General features: G+C 37.0%; 1 protein-coding gene across 7 annotated transcripts in view; it reads right to left on the minus strand.

The window, feature by feature from the left end:
- Positions 1 to 338: 338 nt before the first annotated feature.
- Positions 339 to 20,984, minus strand: part of BLVRA (biliverdin reductase A) — a 49,309-nt gene continuing 28,663 nt past the window's right edge. For all 7 annotated transcript variants that reach the window (XM_049641290.1, XM_049641285.1, XM_049641287.1 and 4 more), the window contains 4 exons: positions 20,562 to 20,659; positions 6,867 to 6,974; positions 4,779 to 4,950; positions 339 to 966 (listed from right to left, as the gene is read on the minus strand). In XM_049641290.1, coding sequence (XP_049497247.1) covers positions 669 to 966; positions 4,779 to 4,950; positions 6,867 to 6,974; positions 20,562 to 20,659 — 676 coding nt within the window. In that variant the 3' untranslated portion in view covers positions 339 to 668. The remainder of the gene's footprint in view (positions 967 to 4,778; positions 4,951 to 6,866; positions 6,975 to 20,561; positions 20,660 to 20,984) is intronic.

The following is a 20,984-nucleotide window of genomic DNA, read 5'->3' on the forward strand; positions in this document are numbered from 1 at the left end:
CCAGGGTACTCGCCAGCTTGTTTCTCACTTCCTTCTCTTTGCTCATGTCAGCACTCTGCCAAGAAAAGCCCTCCTCTCACCTGTACACAACTAACCTAGTTATGAAGATTTGGTTTGTAGGTTTTCCCCAAACCTTCCTCCAGATGACCAGGGGCATACCTCTTTTACTGGACCTATTACATTACAGTGACCAGTTTGTATGACTGGTTTGCTTTCGACAAAGTTAGCGAGGAAAGCGGCTATGTCTTATTCATTTTTAGAATCCTTAGCACCTAGCATACTCGCCCAGTGACAGTTTGTTGGGTGAAACATAACTCCTTAAAGCAGGGAAGAGGCTATTTTGCAGTGGTTCAGTGCATGAGTAAGATTTAAAGGCTGGTTCTCGTATTTACTATCTGGGTGACTTCAAATAAAATTTTCCAATATGCTAATGAAAACAAACCTGGTAATACCCATCTGATAGGGTTGTTGGGAAGAGTAAATTAAATCAGGCATACGAAGCACTTGGCTCAGCTCTACCAAGGTTAGTTCTCTCATCCCTATTACATGTGTCCCAACTCCCAAATATCACTCCCAACACAGCTCGGGACAGTAAGCAAATCCTGTTTGCCCAAGATATGTTTAATTGTAAGAATAGAGATAGAGGTCAACTCTTCATAAAAAGCAAACTATGGTCCCATCTTAGATGTGCCGCATGTTTCCTTCTCTTCCTTCTTTGAGTAGCAGTATTTCTGGATTTCTTCTGCAAGCCACAGGCAGTGCAGGATGCGTTTCTTTTCAGCAGCCAGTTCCTTTTCAGAGAACTGGCCCAAGAGTTTCTGGACAAATATGTTTTGATCTTTCAGGAAAATATTCTTATTGACTCCTACATTTGGCATATTCTCCAGGGACCCAGATTTAAAATGGAAGCTTAAATGTCTGTTTCGTTTTAGACCAGGTCCTTTCTCTTCAATCCATGTGAGCGGACTGCAAAGACAAAAGAATCATAAATGTTAGAGATTACAAGAGAGTGCAGGTGGATGTTTGCTAGCCCGTGAGAACCTGGTAACAGGTCTGCATATTGTACCTATCTTCCCTGAAGCTGCTGCTCAATGTAGTGGCTCAGGTGGCATCTTGACCTCTACCAGCCTCCCAAAGGCCTTGGGTGATTGTTTCCAACTTCAGGGCCAAACAGTCCTTCATTTAATTTTGCCATCAGGCAAGGGAATTCACTCAATGATTTTGTGTGAACATGTTTGTTTTTTCTTGTGACTGTCTTATCTGTAACTTTTTAAAAAAGTTTTTATTTTAATTCCAGTTACTTACCAGTGTACAATATATTAGTTTCAGGCGTACAATATAGTGATTAAACACTTCCATACATTATCCGGTGTGTGCATACTGACTGTTGGCACTTTACTGTCAACTGAATAGAGTAGGGCTGAGGATGGGACCTTGTCCACACACGTTCTGGGCTTGGACAACACTTAGCTCCAGACATCCCAACCCAAAACACAAGTTTTAAATTCACAGACCGCTCCTCCGCTCTTTCTCTCTGCGAGAACTTTCATTTGCAAATATTTGCATTTGTCAACTTGGGCATAGACTACCAACAAAAAGCTTCTTAGGTCTCCCCTTCCACAGGGAGGTGTTTAACCACATCCATATCCCGAGTTTCAGCCTGCATCTGCAAACCCGGTGGAGGTGGTGATTTCTAACTGCTCTTCCCAGGCTCTTAAGGATGAGCAGGCAGGGACCACACTCCTACCAGCTGTCTTTGACAGGAGAGCTGAAACATGTAACTCTTCTATACATTGACTATCCACATGACATTTGGATTAAAAAAGTATTGTTTATTTTTACAAAGTGTGAAAACTGTTGGTAAGATGGAAAGAACATGGGCTTGAGAATTAAGCTGCACTAGGGTTATCTGGATGACCTTGGGCTCTAAGACAATGACACCTACGTCATTGGCAGGTGAAGACTGCAACAAGGGAAAGACGAGACCTGATGTGGTTTCTAAGACCTTCCTTTCTTGTGCCCTTCCCATGCAGTTTTGGGGAGAAGGTGTCACAATCTGGGGACAGGAGACAGGCTGCCTAAGTGTGATTCTCACACAACACTTAGTTCTGTGCCTTTAGCAAGTTTCTTAACAGTGCTGAACCTCAGTTTCCCAGGTGATCATAATAATTCCCACTTAGAGAGTTCGCATAAAGATTCTATGAGAAAATCCTTGTTAAAGGGCTAGGCCTGTGCCTGGCACACAGTAAGCACTCAGTAAACAGTCTCTAACACCAGCACTTCCACAACAGGAATTCAAGTAATGATCCCTGTCTGGCTAGTCCTTTTATCGTGACCTCTCAAATCATGCTTCCCACCACCCCCCCCCCCCCCCCCCTTCCCTATTCCCAGTTATGGTTCTGTTCTATTCTACTCTATTGTTTGAAGGTAGCTATAACTTAAAAAATTGTGTCTGGAAACAACTGGCACAGGCTCCTAATGTGCAGTTAACAACCCTAGAAAGACATCTACTTATAGTTGAAAGCTGAAACTCAGGCCTGCAGACTGAGTCAAGTTTTGGGGGAGAGAGAGAAAAGAAGCCCACAGATCCCAAGCATTCTTCCCAAGCACAGTCAGAAGCCATAACTGCATTTACAGGATAAGATGGCCTTTCTCTGTCACAGAGGACACTATACTAAGCAGCATGTAGACCAAGCAGGGACTTACTTGCTTTGAAGAGCTACATTTCACCAAGCTGTCTATTCTGGAAGTCATTAAAATGATAAAATGATTCATGTATAAATCAATGATAGCCCATACATAAAAAATTCATATTCAGGTCAGACAGAGTCTAAAAGATAGTAGTTAGATTAGTAAACTAGTAAAACTAAGGTGTTCAATCTATCATTTAAAAATTTTTGATTATGACTCCAATTTTTAAAAATAAATTATTACAAACTCTATCATCAAAAAGTTGGTCTCACTTCCAAAACATTAATCTCCATGGCTAGTTTTGTTTTACTTAACTGAGGTAGGTGACATTAACACTGTATTAGTTTCAGCTCATGGCTAGTTTTAAAAGCACATGGTACACGCTTTAAAACATTCCAGAATTTGATAACAAAGATGAACATTAATGCTGTTTATTCACTGCTTTAACGTTGGATACAAATAAATTTGAGACAGGGGCACCTGGGTGGCTCTATCAGTTGAGCATCTGACTCTTGATTTCAGCTCAGGTCATGATCCCAAAGTTGTGTGATTGAACCCCACATCAGGCTCCAGGCAGAGTATGGAGCCTGCTTGGGATCTTCTCTCTCTCCCTCTGCCCCTCTACCCTGCTCGTGCTCTCTATCCCTCTCTCTCAAATAAAATAAATAATAAAATAAATAATTTTTTTTTTAAAGGGAACAAAAAGAAATTTGAGATATTCCAAAGGTTCTGATCTACCTAAGAAAATTTCTCATATCCTTCCATAGAACATGGAGTCTTAAAGTCTGAGGAAATGCCAAACATCAAGGATGTTTCCTGTTTCAATTTCCTAATCAGTGGACATGACTAATCAATATACAGCTTCACCTATGCTATTGTGGTGGTGTGACAGTAAAAGTACAATCTGTGAAGTAGAAAGTATTATATGTAATTAACAACTTATTATAATATGTTGTTTGCCATCTGTCCCAACCTCTCATCTGATGCCTGCCCCGCCTTTGCAATAATGAGTTAGTCTCTGCTTCCCTCACATCTTATTTCCTGTCAAGGACTGAGAAGAGCACACTTTCCTCTGAGAAGCATGACCTGACCTCTCCACATTCCCCTTTTCTGTGCTCCAGAAGCACCCTGAGCTGTGTTTAGCTCTGGCTACTGGGGACAGCACCTGTCTGTGGGGATGGTCAGACCAGAGCTGCAATTCTTACACTTACAATGTCAGGGTCCGCTAGTGCTATTACTCCAAATGCAGCACTGGCAGGTTCCGCATGCTTTATCTTCCTTCATCTGTGACCTCTGCCTTTCCCCAGCAAAGAGGAAACTCCTCAAAATGGACAAAGATCAGGCTTCATTCAGGAACCCAAATACTTTTCTCTTTTTGTAAATACCCAATGGTCTGTTTCTTTACTACCAAGAGCCCCACCAGCTGGAAGCACATTTAGAAACACTCCAAAACACTTGTTATTTTAAATATTTTATAGAGCCCAAGTGCTTTTCAAGGAGAATTATGAATATGCTTTTGTTTTAAAAGACTTGGTATAAAAAATAAAGAATCAGAACACTTTGGGAATAGTATGACAGTATAAGATAAAGCTGAGAAACAGAACCTTAAATTGTAGTCACAATGAGGGATGGATATTTGGACACGTGATAAGCAAGCAGGATAAAATGTCAATGGCAAGATCTAGGTAGTAGTTGTATGGGTGTTCACTGCAAAATTCTTCCAACTTTACCATATGTCTGAAACATTCATAATAAAATGTTGGAAAAAATTCAGGTCTCAGGGGTAAACTGGATTTCTGTTACTTCATCTGATCTTGCTCACTTGTGTGGCTTAGGCAACTTGCTCAAATTCTGTAAGCCTCTATGTACTTCTTGGCAAAGGGGATCATGTTCGTCTTATTTACCTTCCAAGGCTGCTGTGAGGATGAATAAGGCAACATAAGTGAAACCCAAGCACCTACTGTAAGCAGACAGTCCTTCTGGAGTTGGGGTTGGGGGTCTAGGCCCTCTGGGCTCTGTCTAGATTCACCTTTGTGAACATATGACAATGTCCTCAAGTTTCCTCCTCACAGTTTCTCACAACCTACCGTTTGTTCTCTGTCTCTAAGCACACAGTCATTTTCATATGTTGATCTTCCTTTCGCTCTTCCAAAGTGGCGGATATAAGAGAAAGTTCCCCAAAGAGGGAGACCAGCCAGGTCAGGCGAGAAATGCCACTGAACGCAGGGAAGCCAAACCGCTCTTCTTCCAATGGGCCAGCTGTGGGGAATCACAAATACCATGGGAAGTGGGAAGTAAGGACTGATAGCTGGAGAGCTGAGGGTGCAAGTGGGCAGGTATGTGGCTAGGTCCTCAAGACAAAGCAACCTTGCCTTACAGCATGATATGCAAGATGACTACTAATATTTAGGTGCCTGAATGAAAACTTCATAAAAGCATTTCCCTTTTTTCTTGTTTACTTGATTCAATTTTCTTAGGAAAATAAAACATCTTATTGGAAACAGCAGTCCATCTAGCCCATAGGATAATAAAAATATTTCAGGCTTCTACTATGCACATGTGGTTTACATAGAGTAAACATACACACACATACATACATACCCTCTTCAGTTAGTGATTTAAAGAAGTCTTATAAAAGAAAAAGAATCAAGGTATTTTAGGCCCCCAAGCCTATATTCCTATAAATACCATATAACTAACAATAGGGTAAATGACAATAGGGTGAAGGCAGCATGATAGCTATGAAGAAAACAGCAATACCTATAAACTATGTCGATATAAAAAAAAAACTGATACAGTGTTAAGTGTTTCCTTAGTCTTCATAATCTCCTACACAAAAGTACATTAAAAAAAATATCTGTGTGAGAAATACGTGTGGTTAAGATATTGCTCCCGACTCTCTCCAGCCCCAATTTTAAACATAACCCAAACTTAAAAGGCTACATAACCTGTTACGTTGTTTATAAACTAATTCCTTACAAATTTGATACTGACTTGAAAGGAATTCATATTATGACTATGTTTTAAGAAAGAGAACAAGCTATAAATAAAAGCAAAAAAAATTATAAGTTTCATAGACAACATGGTTTGAAGTCACTAGGACCTAAATATTAAAGTTACAAAAGAAAGGTTTCTCCCTCTCAGCTGGTTACTGTCTGCTCTTGGGCTTTTTGGAGAGGACAGAGCAGCCATCAAATGTTTGAGCCATGAAGTCAGAGGCCTGAGCTCCAATCTGGCTCTGCCACAAAGCTGTTTTTGACAACTTTGTGAAGCTATTCACCTCTCTGAGCTTCCTTTTCTCTGTGTGTATAATGGGGGTATAAATACTCACTTTATAGGATTATCATATATGAATTAACATGAACTAATTAATACATTCACATACGTGGCACAGTTCCTTGTACAGGTTCATGGTTATTATTGTTACAACTCTATCATTATTTTAAAAGATGAAGGTGGATTTTAAAAAGGGGTTTCACTGTTATTTTCTGAAAATTCATTAGGAGATAAATGGTTTTACCACTTAGCAATGCCTGACCATGTCAAGGTTTTGCTTCTATAAGGAAAGCCCTCAGGAAAGGTTCCAAATACTCTAGGATATAGCCAGATAAGAAGGCCATCCAAAGAGCAGGAGGCTCCAGGATGCTCATATCCTATTGCTAATGGAGCTCCTCAAATAATGACCAACATAGAGCAAATAATCAAATATAGTGTAGACCAAATATTCTGGGGGCTGCCCATGTCCTTGTAACGTGTTGGAGGAAGAAAGGGGCTATGAATATTGTTTACTCTGCAAAGAGAACAAAAATATTCTCCTCTCCAAGAACCTGAGTCCATGTTCAACCTCCTGTGGAAAAATAGTCTCCAATTTGTTAAGATTTAATGAGGAAAATTCTATCTAAGAGGTTGGGACAGAAGCATTTGTAAGCTTAAGATTTCTAACATACTTTTACCTAAGGTCCACCAAGCACTTAAATCTCATTTGAGGAAAGAAAAAAAAATGGCTATTTTTATTGTTTGTGGAAGCATGGGAAGATTATATTAAATTGGCCTTCAGTCAGACAGTCTTTAGAAAAAATGAATCCAAATTAACATCCTAGAGAACTAGGAAAGAACCTAGTTAGCTTTCTGGCCTCACCAGTTACACATGACCTGTGATCCCACCTCAAACTGACCTGTAAAGAGGAGAGACCCTTTTAGCAGGTCTTTTCCCACCACTTCTTTTTTCAGGAATGCAAACTCCTCCATCAAGAGTTCAACATGCTCCTCATGCAAGACCTTTCCTGTCATGACAAAAATGGGAGTAAAAAAGGCAGTCATCATCAGTCATGTATAGATGTGCATCCCAGAGTCTAGGTCTGTCTTCTACCAGCACAGAAGGACACAGCGACTGCAGAACCACCTGGGGTACCACTATACCCTTACACACCCCATCTGGAGATGGTGATGTCAGTTCTCAACTTACAACAGAAATGAAAGTCTGAGAAAGCAACATGATATCTACCTGCCCCAAAGGCAAGATGAGATCTGGGAAGTATCTGAGCTGAGTGCTAACTTCTCTTCTAGCCAGAATGGGGCAGTGCAGCATAAAAATCTAAGAAACAAGGAGAAGAAAAGGAATTTTGAGGACTGAAGAGAAGCTAAAATTAGACTCTTTATTTCAAAAACTGGAAGAACCAAGTGACTTTTTCAAATTACCCAGGTTGGAGGGTGGATAGATAATTATTCGTAACTAAAATTTTGGATTATAAAAGAAAGCTGTTAATTTTTTTTGCTCTGGTGGCTTTTTCTTACCTAGGTTATAAGATTCATAAAATACCAGAACTGGTTCCCCTTCTTCAATAGTTCTTTATTTTCAACTAATCCCACATGACTATTTTTTTAAAAATATATATTCCTTCCATATCACCAACCTCTCTAGGTACACAAAACAAAACAAAACTCAGGAAAAACTTAAAGTATAAGAAAGCTCTTTTGTTCAAATATGTTTTGTTCAGTATTTCCCTTTTATTTTTATTTATTTATTTTTATATCTCTCTGGCTTATTTACTACTTGTTACAAGTTTGTGCCCTTAAACATTATGAATCTTACCCCTCACACATCCTATTCCCTGGTGGTAATCACCATTTCACTGGCTATTTTTTTTTTATAGGTTTGACTTTCTAGATTCCACAAATTAGTGATAATCATATAGTACTTGTCTTTCTCTGACTTATCGCACTTAGCATAATGTGCTCAAGGTTTATCCGTGTTGTTGCAAATGGCAGGATATCCTCTTTTCCCACTGCTGAATAATATTCCAGTTTATATATGTACCACATCTTTTTTTTTTTTTTTTAACATTCATCTGTTGATGGGCATTTGGGTTGCTTCCATGTCTTGGTTATTGTGAATAATGCTACAATGAACATGGGTGTGCAGTTATCCCTTCGATGCACTGATTTCAATTCCTTCAGATATATACCCAGGAGTGGGTTTCTGGATCATCTGACAGTTCTGTTTTTAATCTTTTGAAGACCCGTCATACTGTTTTCCATTTTGGATATGCCAGTTTACATTCCAACCAAGAGTACATCAGAGTTCCTTTTTCCCCACATCCTTATCAACATTTGTTACCTCATTGTTTGAAAATAGCTACCATAATAGATGTGAGGTGATATCTCATTGTGGTTTTGGTATGCCTGATGATTAGTGACCGTGAACTCCTCTTCATACATCTGTTGACATACCTGTTTGTATATCTTCTTTGGAAATGTGTCTCTTAAATTCCTCTGCCAATTTTCTAATTGGATTGTTTGCTTTTCCCCTATTAGCTGTGTGAGTTCTTTATATTTTAGATATTAACCCCTTATGACATATATAGTTTGCAAATATTTTTTCCCATTCTATAGGTTGCCATTTCAGTTTACTGAATATTTCCTTTACTGTGTAGAAGCTCTTTAGTTTGATGTGTTTATGTTTATTTTAGCTTTCTTTGCCTGTGAAGTTGGTGTCTTATCCAAGCTAACACTGCTAAAAACAAAGTCAAGGATTTTCCCCCTATGTTTTCTTTTAGGAGTTTTACAGTGTCAGGTAAGTCTCTTTTTCTTATGATTTCATATGTCTCTGACACATTTCAAGACAATTTCTGTGACTGATGTAAGACAGGAGTCCAGTTTCATTCTTTTACATGTGCATATCCAGTTTTCCTAACACCACTGATTGAAGAGACTACCATTTTCCCACTGTATGTTCTTGGTGCCCTTGTCAAATATTAGTTAACCACGTATGCATGGGTTTATGTTTGAGCTCTCTATACTGTTCCACTGGTCTATGTGCCTGATTTTATGCCAGTGCCACACTGTTTTGATTCCTATATAACACATGGTGCTCAATTACAAGTACACTCCTTAATCCTCAATACCTATTTAACCCATTCCCACCCACCCACCCCCACTTCTCCTCTGGTAACCATGTGTTTGTTCTCTATAGCTAAAAGTGTGTGTTTGGTTTACCTCTCTTTCTCTTTTGTTCCCCTATGATCATTTGTTTTGTTTCTTAAATTCCACATATGAATGGAATTATATGGTATTTGTCTTTTTCTGACTGACTTATTTCGCTTAGCATAAACCTCTCTAGCTCCATCCACGTCCTTTTTTGCAAGATTTCATTCTTTTTTATGGCTGAGTAATATTCCATTGTATATAAATATACCACATTTTCTTTATTCATTCATCTGTCAAAGAACCTTTGGGTCGTTTCCATAATTTGGGTATTGTAGATGCTGCTGCTATAAACATTCAGGGTACATGTATCCCTTTGAATTTGTATTTTTGTATTCTTGGGGTAAATATCTATTAGTGCAATTGCTGGATCTTCATTAATCCCTTTCATCAATGTCTTACAGTTTTCAGTGTACATGTCTTTCACCTCCTTGGTTAAATTTATTCCTAAGTATTTTATTGTTTTTAATGGTACTACAAATGGGATTGCTTTCTTATTTCTTTCAGATAATTTGTTAGTATATAGAAACACAAATGATTTCTGCATGCTAATTTTGTATCTGCAACCTTACTTGCTTATTTTATTAGTTCAAACAGTTTTTTGGTGGAGTCTTTAGGGTATTCTGCATATAAGAGCATGTCATCTGCAGAGACAATTTTACTTTTTCTTTCTAATTTGGATGCCTTTTATTTCTCTTTCTTGCCTAATTGCTCTATGACTTCCAGTACTACGTTAAACAGAACACAGTGATAAGAGTGGGCATCCTTGTCTTGTTCCTGATCTTGGAGGAAAAGCTTTCAGTGTTTCACCACGAAGTATGAGGTTAGCTGTGGGCTTTTCAATATATTATTATACTGAGAAACATCCCATCTAAACCTAATTTGTTCAGATTTTTTTTTTTTATCACAAAAGAACTGCCAAATGCTTTTTCTGCACCTATGGAGATGATGATATATTTATCCTTCATTATGTTAATGATTTACATACGCTGAATGATGCTTGCATCCCAGGGAGGAACATCATTAAATCCTCGTGTATGATCCTGTTAATGTGTTCTAGAATTTGGCACTAGTATTTTGGTGAAGATTCTGCATCTATGTCCATTATGGATATTGACCTGTAATTTTCTTTTCTCTTAATGTTCTTGTCTTGGATCATGGTATGTTGGTAATGCTGGCCTCATAAAATGAGTTCGAAAGTGTTCTTTCCTCTTCAGTTTTCTGTAAGAGTTTGAGAAGGATTGGTAACAATTCTTTACATGTTTGGTAGAATTCACCTGTGAAGCCATCTCATCCTGGACATTTATATGTTGGGATTTATTATTATTTATTATTGTCATCATCATCATCTAATCCCTTACTCATTGTTGGTCTGTTCCATTTTTCTATTACTTCATGATTAAATCTTGGTAAATTACATTTCTATGCATCTATCCATTTCTTCTAAGTTATCTAATTTTTTGGCATAAAATTGTTCATAGTAGTCTTATGATCCTTTGTACTTCTGCGGTATCAGTTATACTGTTTCCTCCCTCACTTATTCCAGTCATCTTTTTTTTTCCTGGTAAGTGCAGCTAAAGGTTTGTCAATTTTGTATTTCTATTCAAAAAACCAACTCAGTTTCATTTTATCTTTTCCATCATCTTTCTAGTCTCTATTTCATTTATTTCTGCTCTAATCTTTATTATTTTCTTCTGCTTTGTTCATTTTCTACTTCCTTGAAATGTAAAATTAGGTTGTTTGAGATCTTTCTCTTTTCTTAATATAAGTATTTACCGCTATATATCTTCCTCTTAGAAATGTTTTTGCTAGATGCAATAATTTTTGGTATGTTTGTTTCCATTTTCGTTCATCTCAAGATTTTTTTTAAATTTCCCTTTCGATTTCTTCTTTTGACCCACTGTTTTTTCAGAAGTGTGCAGTTTACGTATTTATGAATTTTCCAGCTTTCCTATTATTCACTTTTATACCATATCATGTGGTCAAATACTTGATAAGATTTCACTCTTATTAAATTTGTTAACAGTTGTTTGTGGCCTAACATATGATCTATCCTGAAGAATGTTCCATGTTCCATTCTTGAGAAGAATGTATATTCTGTTGTTGGTGGTTGAAATACTCTGTATTCTGTACATGTCTATTGGGTCCATTTGGTCTAAGTGTAATTCAAATCCATTATTTTCATATTATATTTCTATGTGGATGATTTACCCATTGTTGAAAGCAAGGTATTGAAATCCTCTATTATTGCATTGCTATCTACTTTTGTCTTCAGATCTATAAACTATTTAATGTATCTAGGTGTTCCAATACTGGATGTCTATATATATATTTCTTAATGTTTATGTTTATTTTTGAGACAGAGAAAGACACAGCATGAGCTGGGGAGGGGCAGAGAGAGAGGGAGACACAGAGTACAAAGCAGGCTCCAGGCTCTGAGCTGTGAGCACAGAGCCTGACACAGGGCTCAAACTCATCAAGTGCAAGATCATGACCTGACCCAACATCTGAAGCTCAACCAACTGAGCCACCCAGGTGCCCCTATTGGATGCCTAAAAATTTACTATTGTTACAACCTCTCAGTGAATTGATCCCTTTATTTTATCTCTTGCTGCAGCTTTTCACTTAAAGTCTATTTTGTCTAATATCAGTATAGCTACTCCAGCTTCTTTTGGTTTCTATTTGCATAGAATATTTTTCCATCCTTTTAGTTTTGGTCTATGAGTGTTCTTATAGGCACCATATACTTGGATCTTTTTTTTTTTTTTTTTTTTTTTTTGTAATTCATTGAGCCACCCTATGTCTTTTAGTGGAGAATGTAAGTCATTTACATCATTGATAGGTAACACTTTTGTCTTTTAACCTATGTGCTAGAGTTCACTATTGCAATATTCAGAAAATTAACTATATATTTATATATTTACCTTTAACAGTGAATTTTATACTTCCATATATTTTCATGTTACTAATTCACATCCTTTCAGCTTGAAGAACTCCCTTTAGCATTTCTTATAAGGCAGATCTAATGATGATAAATTACCCCAGCTTTTATTTGCTTGGGAGAGACTTTATCTCTCCTTCATTTCTAAAGTTTGTGATTGACAGTTCTGAAGTATTCTTGGTTGATTGTGTTTTTCTTTGAGCACATGGAAGGCCTGCTGGGCCTTCTGCTGAGAAGTCTGCTGACAGCTGTATCAGGATTCCCTTGTATGTGGTGAGTCTTTTTTCTCTTGCTGCTTTTAGAATTCTTTGATTTTTTTGAGAGCTTGACTACAATGTGATCTCTTTGGATTAAGTCATTTTGGGGACACTTGAGCTTCATGTTCCTGGATGACTGTATCTCTCCCTAGTTTTGGAAAGTTTTTAGCCATTATTTCTTCAAATAAGTTTTCCCTGTCTTTTGCTCTCCTTTCTCCTTCTGGGACTCCCATAATGTGAATATTGTTTCAATTGACGTTGTCCCATAATTCACATACACTTTCTTTGCTCTTTTCCAATTTAATTTCTTTTTTCCCACTGATTGGATAATATCAAGAGACCTGTCTTCACATGCATAGATTCTTTCTTCTACCTGATTGAGCCTGTTGTTGAAGCTCTCTACTGAATTTTTCATTTCATTCACTTATATGCTTAAGCTCCAAAATGTATTTATGTCTTATGATTTCTCATTTTGTTCATACATTGTTTTCCTGAGTTTGTTTATTGTTCTCTTGAATCATGCTGAGCTTCCTTCAAGTAATTATTTAGAATTTTCAGGTAACTTGTAGATTTCCACTTCTTTTGTGTCAGTTATTAGAAAATTATTGTGTTCCTGATAATGTCATGCTTGTTTTTTTTCCTATTTCTGATGGCTTTTGCATTGATGTCTGTGTATCTGAAGCAATCACCTCAATATCTTTCAGCAATGTTTTGCGGTTTGTCATATATAGTTTTTATTATCATGAGGTAGTTTCCTTCTATTTATTGTTAGTTTGTTGAATGTTTTTATCATTAAAGGGTGCTGAATTTGGTCAAATGCATTTTTCTGCAACAACTGAGGTGATCATGTGGGTTTTGTCCTTCATTTTTTTAATGTGGTATATCACATTCTTTGTTTTCATATGTTGACCCAATTCTTGCATCCCAGGAATAAATCCCACTTGGTCCTGCTGAATCTAGGCTGCTAACATTCTGATGAGAATTTCTGCATCTGCAGAAACCAGATATACTGGTCTTTACTTTTCTTGTAGTTAACTCTGTCTGGCTTTGGTATCAGGCAATGCTGGCCTCATATAAGTCTGAAAGTGTTCTTTCCTCTTTAATTTTTTGGAAAGTTTTGAGTAGAATTGTTGTTACTTCTATAAATGTTTGGTAGTATTTTCCAGTGAAGCCATCTGATCCTGGGCTTTTCTAGTTAGGAAGTTACTGTTTCAGTCTTCTTACTAGTTATAGGTATGTACAGAATTTATGATTCAGTTGGTATTTTGTCTGTTTTTAGGAACTTATCCACTTACTCTATGTTATCCAGTTGTTGGAGTATACTTGTTCATAGTAGTCTCCTGTAATACATTTATTTCTGTGGCATGTCATAATGTCTCCTTTACACTTCTGAGTTTGTTTATTTGAATCTTTTTTTCCTAGTTAATCTAGCTAAGAGTTTGTCAATTTTTTAAATCTTTTCAAAAATCAATTGCTTTAGTTTCTTTGAAATTTTCTATTGTTTTTCTATTTATTTATTTATTTATTTATTTATTTATTTATTTATTTCTATTCTAATCTTTATTATTTTCCTTTTTTTCTGCTAACTTTTGATTTAGTTCAGTCTTCTAGTTCCTTGAGGTGTAAAGTTAGGTTGTTGACTTGAGATCTTCCTTCTTGTTTAATGTGTTTACCACCATAAATGTTCTTCTTTGTACTGTTTTTACTATATCCCACATATTTTGGTATGCTGCATTTTCACTTTCATTTTCTCAAGATATTTCTAATCACTCTTGTGATTTCTCCCTTCACCCATTGGCTAACTAACAGTATACTGTTTAATTTTCATGTATTTGTGGATTTTCCAGTTTTTCTTCTGCTGTTGATTTCTAGTTTCATTCCACTGTGTTCTGAAAAGACACTTAGCATGATTTCAATCTTTTCAAATTTGTTAAGACTTATTGTGGCCTACATACAGTCTATCCTGGAGAACGATCTATGTGTGCTTGAGAAGAATGTGTATTCTGCTATTATTGGATGAAGTATTCTCTATATGTCTGTTCAATTGGTGTTGTCCAAGTCCTCTGTTTCATATATTGACCTTCTGGCTGGTTTTCCTATCCATTACTCAAAGTGGAGTACTGAAGTCTCCTATTATTGTGTCCCTTCAACAATGTTTGCTTCATTCATTTGGGAGCTCTAATGTTAGGTGAACTGACCCTTTTATCATTATATAACGTCCTTCTTCATCTCTTATGACACTTTTTGATTTAAAGCCTATTTTGTTTGATAAATTTATGTCTTCTTGCTCTTTTGGTTACTATTTACATGGAATATCTTTTTCCATCCTTTTAGTGCATATGTGTCTTTAGATCTGAAGTCTCTTGTAGACAGTATACAGTTGGACCTTGTTTTTGTTTTGTTTTAATCCACTGAGCCAATCTAAGTCTTTTGATTAGGGAGTTTAACCATTTACATTTGAAGTAATCACTGACAGAAAAAAAAAACTTCTACTGCCATTTTGTTAACTGTTGTCTATAAATTCTTGCAGTATTTTGTCCTTCTTTTCCTCTCTTACTGCCTTCTTTTGTGTTTTGTTGATTTTTTTTTTTTTGGTGACATGTTTTGACTCCTTTCTCATTTCCTTTTGCACATCTCATGTGGTTACTGTGGGGATTAAATAAAACTTCTAATTATAGTAATCTACCTTAAACTAATAAAAACTTCAACTGCATACAAAAACTTTATTCCTTTACATTTCCAACCTCCCACTTTATTTTACTCATATCACAAATTATTTATATTGTATATCCATTAACATAGATTTATAGTTATTTCTTATGCTCTGTCTTTCCAATTTCATACTAGAATTAAAAATGATTGGGGTACCTGGGTAGCTGAGTCAGTTAAATGTCCAACTTTGGCCCAGGTCATAATCTCATGGTCCATGAGTTTGAGCCGCACACAGGCTCTGTGCTGACTGCTCACAGTCTGGAACCTGCTTCGGATTCTGTGTCTCCCTCTCTCTCTGCCCCTCCCCTGCTCATGCTCTTGCTCTCTCTCTCAAAAATAAACATTAAAAAAATTGTTTGATGATTTATGAACCAACAAAATACTACAAGATTCTATATTTCTTTTTATGTTTCCCTTTACCAGAGTACTTTTTATTTTCATATGATTAATTGCTGTTTAAAATCCTTTTGCTTCAGTTTAAATGACTCCCTTTAGCATTTTTTGTAGCATAAGTCTAGTAGTGATTAATTCCCTCAGTTGTTGTTTTTCCAGGAAAGTCTTAATTTCACCTTCATTTCTGAAGAACAGTTTTGATGAATATAGTATTCTTGGTTGGCAGTTGTATTTCTTTCAACAAATTGAATATATCATCCAAATCCCTCTGGCCTACAAGGTTGGTGAGAATTCTGCTGATAAGCTTATTAGGAGCTCCTTGAGAAGTCACTTTTCTCTTGCCTTTTTCAAGATTCTGCCTTTATGGTCTTTACAGTGTGATTATGTGTCTTGGTGTGGATCTCTGGAATTACTCTAGTTGGAGTTCATTAAGTGTCTTCAATTTGTATTCCATTTTCTTCCTCAAATTTGGGAAGTGTTCAGCCATGATTATTCCACATAAGCTCACTGCTCCCTCTGGGACTTGTATAATACATATATTGATCTGTTTGATGGTGTACCATAAATCCCTTAAGCTTTCTTCACTTTTCTTCATTCTTTTTCTTTTTGCCCCTTTGACTCAAATTTCAAATGACCCATCTTCAAATGTACCAATTCTTTCACTTGATCAAGTTTGCTGTTGAACCCTTGCACATTTTTCAATTCAGTCATTTTATTCTTCATCTCTAGAATTTTTTTGTTTTTTATAGTTTACAGCTCTTTGTTGATATATTCATTTTGTTCATGCACTGTTTTCCTGATTTTATTCACTTGTCTGTGTCCTCTTTTAGCTATCTTTTAGAGTTACTTTGAATTCTTTATCAGATAATTCATAGTTCTCTATTTCTTTAGGATTAGTTTCTGGAGATTCATTTTGTTCCTTTAAGAGGCCAATTTTTCCTTGTTTCTTTTTATGCCTTGTGATCACTTGTTGAGATCTGAATATTTGGAAAAACAGCCACTTCTCCCAGTCTTTACAGACTGACTTTTTATAAGGAAAGACCTTCTCCAGGCAGGCTAGCAATTCAACGAGCCTCTCAAATCCTTCCTGGGGATGTATCTTCTCTGGGATTATGTGTATAATTTCCAAGTGAAAGAGGTTTGCCCCTGTTCTCAAAAACCTAATATCTTGCTCACCCTGGTTTCTTTATGCAGTACTGCAGTCTCTCTGTTGCTATAACAAATCACAGAGTTTGCCTTGTTCTTGGCAGCCTCTAATCTCGCATCTAAAGTACACTACTGCTTCCTTCAGCACCCCAAGTCAAGAGAGATAGAAACCAGTCTCTCAAGCAGCCCTTGCAAAACCAGAACACTAGATGCAGGTTCCATTCATCTTTCTTCCCCCAAGGGAGAAGCTAAGACTTGGGAGTTTTGTCCTGATCACACCCTGTTCTGCCAGGGTGAAGGTGAGCAAATGCAATGAACCTTGTTACCGGCTTCAACGCAGCTCTTCTTGGCTTTGTGTATGCCTGGGTGACTACAACCATTTAAATTGTTTCTGGAATTCTCACAAAGGCAATATGGTCTATATATTGCTCTTAAGTCAGTGTCTCCACGGCAGAATGAGGTCCTAGTGCTTCCTATTCCACCATCTTGCTGACATTATTCCCAAATTATCCTTAACTTTTGCCATACAAACTGATATTGCATTTAGGTATTCCAAGTTGAATAAAATTATTACTTCCCTGGGCTACAATGTAAATGTTATAGTTACATTTTCAACTCATTTTCAGCAGATTAATCTTACCTAGTTGTGAACATATGGCAATGTGGGCTCCTCAAAAGCAAGGGTCATCTTTTTATTATCTCTATTGTTAATAAGTACGGTATCTCATACATAATAACTATTGTGTAAAAACTGCTTAATAAACGCTCTGAGTTATAAATACTTGCCTAGAGAAAAAAATGTCAGTTTCATTGCTAAGAACCTTTTTCTTTTTAAAAGCCATTGATGATCTAAACATATCCACCCAGATTGTGCTTGCTAATGGAGATAATACCAAGGCTCTAATATAACACTTATCCTTAGTTTTTAAAAAACTAAGCTTATTATTTTTAATTAACTAAAGTCCATATTTTGTTCAGATTTCCTTAGTTTACACCTAATGTGCTTTTTCTGTTTCCAGATACCACATCACATTTAGTTATCATATCTCCTTAGGCTTCTCTTGGGTTAGAAAGTTTCTTAAACTTCCTTTGTTTTTTAATGACTTTGACAGTTCTGAAGAGTATTGGCCAGGAATTTTGTAGAATGCCCCTCAACTGGGATTTTTCTGATGTTATTCTCATGATCACACTGGGGTTATGGATAGGGGAGGAAAACTACAGAGGTAATGAACCATTCTCATCATATCATGTCAAGAATACATCCTGTTATCATAACTTACCACTGCTGATGTTACTTTTGATCAACTAGCTAAGGTAGTGTTTGGTTTCTCTAGTGTAAAGTGTACTCTTTTCCCCTCCTTTCTATATTTACACTTTGGAAGGAAGTCACTATGTGCAGGATATTACCTTTCTGAGAAAATTTAGCCTGTTATTTTGTAGCATGTTCCACATTCTAGTTTGCTTGATTTTTTACAGTGCCATTTAATTTGCTCCTTTATCCTTGCATGTCCTGTAAGTCTCAATTATATGATTGACACTGTGTACATCACATCAGATGGTATGTATCATCAGACTGACCCATATCAGCAATCATTCGGTTAGGATGAAAACAACAGAGCTCTTCATTGTAAAGGCACATTTTTTTTTTTCTTTCCTTTGCAGTTAGCAAGAAATCTATGGTGTATGCTTTGGTGTCTTGTTCTTTGTCCATGGATATCTGTGCTATAAGAAAATAATATACAAAGGTGATGGCCTCAAAGCTCCTCTTACTCACAGCAGTAATTCTCTATCTCCTCATTCAAACACCTCCTGAAGGTCTACTCAGTTCTAGGCACTGCTTAGCTGCTGTGGCGATGGGCTCTGTCCTTCAGCAGCACATCCCAGTGCTACAGAGTGCTACAAGAGTTTCAATAAAGTCTGACCAGTCTACACTGGTGATAAGCACAAGGTGCTTTCTTTGGTGATTTTCATGCAATTGTTCATGATACTTTGCTCATATATTAAAGCTTTTCAATAGCAAATGTTGAAACAAAGAGTTTTTAATTTAAACTTCATGTAACTAGGTCCCTTAATCATTAAACATTATAGTTAATTCTTGTTGCCTCCATAGAGGGACTTGTGCAGGTAATGTAAAAACAAAAATCTCTGGAAGGCAGTATGGCTTAGAGGAATGAATGTAGACTTCAGAGCTGGAAAAGACTGAATTCAAATCTCTATCTTCCAATTAGTAGTCCTGTTACTAGCTTTGTGATCTGGCACAAATTACTTAACTTCTCTGAGCCATGGATTCCTATACATAAGCTCCTATACATAAGAGAAAATACCTACCTCCAAGGGTTTCTAGAATTAAACAAAATAATATATGAAACACGTAGTAGAGTTCCCAAGTTCCTAACATGTAGGAGATATTTGATAAATACTCCTCTTGAGAAACAACACAAACTAGAAAAGTATGCACATAATTGCAAATGACATATCAGATAAAGGGTTAGTATCCAAAATCTGTAAGAACGTATCAAACTCCACACCCAAAAAGTGAATAATCCAGTGAAGAAATGGGCAAAAGACATGAATAGACACTTCTCCAAAGAAGACATCCAGATGGCTAAGAGACACATGAAAAGATGCTCAACATCACTCATCATCAGGGAAATACAAATCAAAACCACAATGAGATACCACCTCACGCCTGTCAGAATGGCTAAAATTAACAACTCAGGCAACGACAGAGTTGGCAAGGATACAGAGAAAAGAGGATCTCTTTTGTACTGCTGGTGGGAATGCAAACTGGTGCAGCCACTCTGGAAAACAGTATGGAGGTTCCTCAAAAAACTAAAAATAGAAGTACCCTACACTCAGCAATTGCACTACTAGGTATTTATCCCAGGGTTACAGGTGTACTATTTCGAAGGGACACATGCACCCCAATGTTTATAGCAGCACTAGCAAAAAGAATGAAATCTTGCCATTTGCAAGTACACAGATGGAACTGGAAGGTATTATGCTAAACGAAATTAGTCAGAGAAAGACAAATACCATATGACTTCACTCATATGAGGACTTTACGATACAAAACAGATGAACATAAGGAAAGGGAAGCAAAAAGAATATAAAAACAGGGAGGGGGACAAAACATAAGAGACTCTTAAATACAGAGAATAAACAGAGGGTTGCTGGAGGGGTTGTGGGAGGGGGGATGGGCTAAATGGGTAAGGGGCATTAAGGAGTCTACTCCTGAAATCATTGTTGCACTATATGCTAACTTAGATGTAAATTAAACAATAAATTAATTAATTAAAAATAAAAAAAATAGGGACACCTGGGTAGCTCAGTCGGTTAAGCGTCTGACTTCAGCTCAGATCATGATCTCACTGCTCACGGGTTCAAGCCCCACCTTAGGCTCTGTGCTGACAGCTTGGAGCCTGGAGCCTGCTTCGAATTCTATGTCCCCCTCTCTCTCTGCCTCTCCCAAAATCACACTCTGTTTCTTTCTCTCTCTCTCTCAAAAGTAAATAAGCATTAACAAAAATTTTTTTGAATAAAAAATTTAAAAAAGTATGCATATAAGACTTGGGCATGCATTACTCTGACTTGGGCATTTTTCTACTAGCAATGTTTCATATGAATAACACCAAAATAATATCATGGCACTGGCACAGGGCAAAGCTAATTCATGCTTTTCATTAGAGTCAAAGACTCTGATAAGTCTCTAACAAAAATGTGCAAATTCCCACGCATCCCTCCGCCCTGCTGGCCCTCCACACGTGCTCCTTATGCACGCCTACAATTTTGGGGATGAGTAGGGGGTTGGGAGCCCACAGGACCAGTAACATATCTGACATAGGGTTAAGTTTTAAAGGCATAAAGATGGTACCAAAGACATTTTACAGGCAGAAACTCTAAAAGAGGGTCTGTGCTCCAGACAGAACATACGTCACCTTTCTGCTCAGCCAGCTTCCACAGGTCCTGAGCTGCTTCCCAAGACAGTGTCATTGGATATTCCACAAGGACATGCTTACCAGCATTAAGGAACTGCCTTTGGAAAAAAGAGAGAGAAAATATATTCAAATAAGCTTCACTAAAATGCCCTGCATAACAGAGAATGGAATGTTATAAATACACATAAATCTCCAAGTTATGTAGGACTACAGATGAGAATCAGTGAGAACTGGGGCCAGAGGATAAGGAGGACGAATTGTACTTCCTATTATTTTCTAATGCGCTAGAGGAGAATGACTTTCCAGGTATGTGTTAATTTGAACATGCATCCATTCAACTACTCATGTATTCAACTAGGCACTATTTATCAGCTACTCTGGAGGAGAAATAAAAGACATTAATATGAAAATTGTCTATTACCA

The sequence above is a fragment of the Panthera uncia genome, chromosome A2, assembly GCF_023721935.1.
Source record: "Panthera uncia isolate 11264 chromosome A2, Puncia_PCG_1.0, whole genome shotgun sequence".
In the NCBI taxonomy this organism is placed as follows: domain Eukaryota; kingdom Metazoa; phylum Chordata; class Mammalia; order Carnivora; family Felidae; genus Panthera; species Panthera uncia.